This window comes from Chenopodium album, chromosome 6, assembly GCF_948465745.1.
Source record: "Chenopodium album chromosome 6, dcCheAlbu1.1, whole genome shotgun sequence".
Classification (NCBI taxonomy): domain Eukaryota; kingdom Viridiplantae; phylum Streptophyta; class Magnoliopsida; order Caryophyllales; family Amaranthaceae; genus Chenopodium; species Chenopodium album.
This window is the reverse complement of record NC_137839.1, coordinates 6,171,492-6,178,168: the sequence shown is the minus strand read 5'-3', so window position 1 is coordinate 6,178,168 and position 6,677 is coordinate 6,171,492. Positions and strand designations below refer to the sequence as shown.

Sequence of the window (6,677 nt, the reverse complement as noted above, 5' to 3'; positions counted from 1 at the left end):
GTAGTACTCCCACGCACAGCAGGCCCATGCAGCGATGGCTACACATGTTACAAAAAATGAACAGAGTTAGTGCTGGTATTAATTTCGTATCGAAGATAATACAATAATAGCACCCAAATCTACCTCATTTGTAGCAACAGATCCGACCATGCGAAGCTCAATAGCTTCCGAGTCCGCAACCAAGACAGTAGTATTCACTCTAGTAGGATCTCAGAAGAGTATGCTTCCATCCATTATGCCCTTTCTCGCATCAAACCTCCAACGCATATTGGTCCCAAGCCTTCCGATGATCCTCTCGCAATTGGTTGAAGTGGCTCCCAATTCAGTGATAATGATGAAAATGGGGTTATGAGTCTCCACAACTTGGCGAAAGTGGCTCACAAATGAAGGTCGTGTGATCCTACGACCATTCCATAGCACCAAAGCAGCTCCAACATCAATATTCTTCTTGTGCATCTCTAATTCGGGCCGTAGTGTAATACCTTGGTATCGGCTCGTTGGCTCATCTTCAATGAACTGATCCTGTATGATGGTGAAGTTTATGTTGGACATGGGTGCCTGGACCTGTGTGAATGCACATTTTGTTAAATATCACGCCCTCAATTTCATGTGCTTAAAAATGAATCCGTTCGCAAAAGTATAACACAATTCTTTTTGAAAAAATTATGAATTGGCAGTCTGCCATAAATATTTATAAATATCCCAAATATCCTTTTAAAATAAATATCCTTCTAAAATAAATAAATATCCTTTTAATATAAATAGCCTTTTATTTGTAAAATAAATATCCCTTTAAATTAAATACCCTTTTAAAATAAATAAATATCCTTTAAAAAACAGGATGTTGCAATATTTTTATGCTAAATCCGTCGTTCATGATACATATAACAATAGTTCTAAACAAGAACAAAACATCACGTGCATGCAGTAAAAAGGCCGAATCAATTTGTATCATGTAGTAAATTGTCGTTTAAGAAGCTTTAAAGGTAAATTAAAAATAATTATTGTTGATAATTATAATTCATGACAGAATAATACTTGTGAACAACAAAATATGCATAAAACAAGATTTCTAAAAAGACAAAATGTTCTAGTATAAGCTAATTATATTTATGAACAACAAGCTTAAATGTACAATATAATTTATAACTTAATTATTGGCATGAAACAAGATGTACATATGTATGAACAAGAAGCTTAAACAATATATACATATGTACACGTCCATTTTTAAGCAATTATAGATGAATAATATAATCATTTACTTGAACGAAGACAATTCAATCAGTGTAGCTCCCGAACTCTGCTGTGATTAGTATATTTCAATTACTATTGAGTAGTACATTAATCAATTTTCGTCTAGTTGACATTTCGAGGTTAAACTATATTAATTGAAATTGTTGACATGTAACTTTTTTTTATTAAATTAAAGTTAATAACTCATATTATGTTTGTCTTAATCTCAATCTTAATGAATCAAAAGAATCAGTATCATTGTTGTTCGATTAAGCACTCGGCCGCTAAAGGGTTTTAACATTAGCCAAAAACCTTATCACTTTGATTAGTACATTTTAATTACTAATGAGTAGAACATTTATCAATTTTCGACTAGTTTATGAGGTTAAACTATATGATTGAAATTGTTGACATCTAACTTTTTTTATTGAATTAAAGTTAATCACTCATATTATGTTTGTCTTAATCTTAATGAATCAGTATCATTGTTGTTCAATTAAGTACTCGGCCGATAAAGGGTTTTAACATTTGCCAATAACCATATCTTGATTAGTACATTTTAATTACTAATGAGTAGAACATTTATCAATTTTCGACTAGTTGACATCTGAGGTTAAACTATATGATTGAAATTGTTGACATGTAACTTTTTTTATTAAATTAAAGTTAATAACTCATATTATGTTTGTCTTAATCTCAATCTTAATGAATCAGTATCATTGTTGTTCAATTAAGCACTCGGCCGCCTAAGGGTTTTAACATTAGCCAATAACCTTATCACTTTGATTAGTACATTTTAATTACTAATAAGTAGAACATTTATCAATTTTCGATTAGTTGACATCTGAGGTTGAACTATATGATTGAAATTGTTGACATCTAACTTTTGACATTAAATTAAAGTTAATCACTCATATTATGTTTGTCTTAATCTTAATCTTAATGAATCAGTATCATTGTTGTTCAATTAAGTACTCGTCCAATAAAGGGTTTTAACATTCGCCAATAACCATATCACTTTGATTAGTACATTTCAATTACTATTGAGCGAGGTTAGACTATATTAATGAAATTATTGACATGTAATAACTTTTTTATTTAATTAAAGTTAAATCTCAATCTTAATGAATAATATTTTTATTTTATTTTTTGATTTCCTTTTAGTCGGGAAATCCATTTTTCTTATGATTGTCTTAATTTTCCAAAAAAAAATTTCTTCAAATCAAGAAATGTATTCATTTATCCAAATCAATATTTTGATATTATTATTTATTTGAAAATTTAAGATATTAATTTTGAATTTTATGATAATAAGGATTTCTTCAATTTCTGATGTAGTACTTGTTTACACGTTTCCCTATGTTTCCATATATAGCCCAAAAATGTTCCTTCATATATGCAAGAACCCACATGTGACTCTCCTTGTGAAGGCTTTCAAGCCATTCATTACCCTCCAAATTATACTCACATATAAGTGTTGCCCATCTCTCGTGGAACTCTTCTGGGGTAAAACTTTCATAAACAACCTCTTTCAGAGGGTTCAGGAATTCTTCGTAACTAGACACACAATTCAAACAACACAAACAGTGCATAAGGGTGGCATAATCTAATAAAGGGAAACACTGTAACAGAGAACAAATTTACCAATTTAAAGTACAAATTGGCAGCCACACATATCAACCAAGTCAACATAAATGCCAGCCACAAATTGACCAGAAAACCTATATTCAAAGGGGACGGCATACACAGTTCAAAGACTCACATCTTGGAGATGCAACACAAATCATGGGGAGGATCACATAGGGACAAGGAACACATATTTAGGAACAAAAACAAAATTCAATCCATTTCAGATTAAACCTGACAGACACAAACAACCAATTCAAAGAACAAAACGGGAAAAAAGGCATAAAAAAGTTCGGAAACACTAACCGTGCACACTTCCCAAGTTTATCAGGAATCTTGCTCATTATATGCAATATACACCAACGATGAATGATATCTGGCATGACTTCAGCTAGGGGCCTCCGCATGGCTGCCGCTTGGTCGGTCAAAATGTCATTCGGAGCTCGGTTGTTCATGCATGCTAGCCACTGTCGAAAAATCCATGCAAATGTGTCACAATCTTCATGTGATACAAGAGCGCAGACCGACAACAAAGATTGGCCATGGTGGTTCACGCCAACAAAATTAGAAAATGGGAGCTCGTATCGATTGGTTAGATAGGTAGCGTCAAAACAAACAACCTCACCAAAGTCCTCATACGCTACCCTACTCCTTGCATCAACCCACAACACGTCTTTAAGTCTCCCATCTTCATCCAAGCGTTGTGCATGGAAGAAATTTTGGTTTCCGATTTGCATTTTTTCAAAATACTCCATCATTTCAACCGCATCACCGCCAACCATCTTCAATCGCTTAGCCTTATACACCTCATGTTGTAAATATTTCACTGTGAAGGGCATGTCACCACCATTTCGCTCGGTCGCCATACACCCGTGAATTTGAGATATTGGTACACCTTGCTCATAGTAATCCATCAACTTCTTTTTCACTTTCGAGGTAATGTGCTTCTGACGGTACTCCTTCACAAGCTTGGCTTGTGATGGATCTACCAAGTGATTATGCTCTAAATTCACCCTCTTCAACACTCATCCATCCTTAGTTAATCTAGCATAAATCCGGGCCTCACAGTCACACTTTTTGGAAGTCCTCTTCGCCCTACTTAACTCATCCTCACATACAATTCTTTCCACTAATCCACCAAAACCACCAACACCCATTGCTTTTGCCCTCTTCTTTGCTTCCCTCCTAGCCCGCATATCGGGTTTTCCCCAGCACTCACACTTCCATGTGGTTACAATTCTTTCAGTCTTGTCCAAAGAATTTACACCCTGCACCCTTGTCACTCCAAACCCGATCTGCTCAGCATACTCCTTATAATAGGCTTCCACTTCTTGCCAAGATCGGAATACCATCCCAACCTTAGGCTCCTCAACAGCCACTACAATCATTTGGTTGCTACCAAAAACTGTGTGTGTCGTGTGAACTGTTTTCATGGGGGATAAATACATAACAGGGCCACTGACAGCATCAGTGTTAACACACACATCATCTTCAAACACAGATTTTATGCCATCATCGCCATTTCCCATCCTCCAAATCCTCCACATCGACTCTACTCCTAAACTTAACTCCTCTGCCCCGGTCAATAACAAAATCATCCTCACTGCCCCTTGGCAATTCCATTTCCATGTCCTCTAAGAAATCATCCATTACACACTGTTTCCACTAAACGATTTTTTAACAGAATACCAGCACAAAATTCAGTGCACAATTGAGCATAAAATTCGATAGGTAACAGAGACAATAAAACAACTACGACAACCAACTATAATTCTTTGATGTTCATTGAGGATAAAATTCAGTAAATTTAATAGGTAACTGAGCAGATAATTGAACAGATAATTAAAGAACACAAATTTAGACAATAAATTAAACACACATACTAGTAACAAAATAGTCTATATGTAACACCCCAATAATTCTCCCTTTTCCAAACCACTTACTTTAAATAAAATAGTGGAGAACATTGACATGTTACCGCCACGTGTTAAAACGTTAAGGCTTTATCAAAGTATTGCAGCGGAAAACCAAACATAAGTCTTTAAAATAACACAGTTTAGAAAACGAATAAGCCAAATCTTACAAATTGGAACCATAAAGGCCCTTATTTAAAACCAAACCAATAATCAAAGTCCAAAACATAAAGGAAATAGCAAAATATAAATAAGTTCAACACAAGAATCGAATACTCTCAACCACATTAAACCCTTGACAATGCGTATGTCAAATCACCGAACTTCACATCATCAAGCTAACCTGTGCAATACTGCTCCCCAATAATACAAGTGTAATAATTAGATCATCACAGGGTCATTGAAAGGCGAAGGCCATGACCAAAAGAAAACACACAAAAGCACGCAATCAGCAAAGCTGAGTACATACAAGCTACAACGTACCAAACCTAGCATGCTCAACTAATTAAAGTAAATAAATATACAACTCGAATTCATTAATCAAGACTCCACACTTAAACAATTCAATCGACTCAACATACTTGCTAATCAATTCCAAACACTTGACTCTTTATATTTAATTTAATTAATTTAATTTGGAGTAAGCAATAGACGAGGTTTTCCAATCCACCAAATTATTTTGGTCCCAAATGACCATTTAAAATAAAATTTTAGCGCGATGCAAGAATGGGCGCGACTCCATTCTCACAAAGTTAGTCTAGGATCCCATCTAACTTTCATTATAAAATAAAAATGTAAATACCAAAAGAGAAGAGGACATGTTGATCAAACAAGCCTCGAAAATCCACGGGCTACCACCGTGTACCCCAACCCATAATTGTCAATACTCTAGAAGTGCACGCTTTCCAGAGTTTTATTGTTCATCCATGTTTCACTTTACGTGATTACAATTTTAATTAATATCCGACTCATTCAAGTAGACCATACGAAACAATCATACATCAATGCACTTTTAATCTTGTTTAGGACAATGGTGATCACATAACAAATTGACCTTTAATTCCATTAAACTTCCAAATTATCCAAAATTGTTGAACATAGTCAACCCACCTAGCCATTTCGGCTTAATAATCCACTTTACTCAACATAATAACAAGTTATGATTGAGTAATAAATAAATAAATAATAACCTTGTGGAATAATTAATAAATTCATTCCACTTAAACCATTCAATTTAAATCCTTTAATAATCCAAATGTGGTTAACAAACCAATCCAATAAAATATGCTTGTATCAACATTCTATACAAACAATTAATCCAATATGATTCAACATACTTGCATCCATAATTCCATACAAGCATAATTAATTCACCAAAACATGCCTCATAAACATAAATACATGAATTAATTACAATACCAAACAATTTACATCCAAGTGTTCTCTAATCATGAAACTAAGTTTGTACTTTTTGGTACCTAAACATGACACTACTTGCAACGAAGTAGACATGTACGTACCTCGTGTAAACAATCCTTTGCGCCACTTTTAATCACTTAAAAGTCTCCTAAGGAATAATCAATTCCTAGAAAACAACCAACAACAATAAATTAATACTTAACCAAATTTCCAGCAATATAATTTAGATTAAAAGTCCTTAAAACTCCACTAAAAACATGTTTTTATGGTTAATTAATCATTATAAATACAATAGGAACAAAAGCCCCAAATTAATTGCTCATTAGAACCCTAAAATCCCAATTTGATTAAATTAAAACCCTAGGTTTATAAATTATAAAATCTGAAAATATATAACACAATTAAAATCTGAAATTATAGGTTTAAGCTATCAAAAACATGATTTTGATACTAAAAATATAATCTTTATACTACAAAATCAAA

The 6,677-nt window shown here is 33.6% G+C and overlaps 1 protein-coding gene across 1 annotated transcript; it reads right to left on the bottom strand.

Moving 5' to 3' along the window:
- Positions 1–210: 210 nt before the first annotated feature.
- LOC145636577 (protein FAR1-RELATED SEQUENCE 8-like) lies at positions 211–4,409 on the bottom strand. The gene is made up of 4 exons (XM_081688154.1): positions 3,981–4,409; positions 3,169–3,878; positions 2,586–2,793; positions 211–564 (listed from the first exon to the last, which is right to left on the bottom strand). Exons 1-4 carry the CDS (start codon positions 4,407–4,409, stop codon positions 211–213), a joined length of 1,701 nt encoding a protein of 566 aa, XP_081544280.1.
- Positions 4,410–6,677: the final 2,268 nt, after the last annotated feature.

What these genes read in the sequence shown, in the direction of transcription:
- LOC145636577 (XM_081688154.1), bottom strand. Translation starts at nt 4,409, where the DNA reads ATGTGGAGGATTTGGAGGATGGGAAATGGCGATGATGGCATAAAATCT. An exon ending in AAACTTGGGAAGTGTGCACG is followed by an intron (nt 2,794 to 3,168) that starts GTTAGTGTTTCC and finishes TTGTGTGTCTAG; the next exon opens with TTACGAAGAATTCCTGAACC. An exon ending in ATGGAAACATAGGGAAACGT is followed by an intron (nt 565 to 2,585) that starts GTAAACAAGTAC and finishes GCATTCACACAG; the next exon opens with GTCCAGGCACCCATGTCCAA.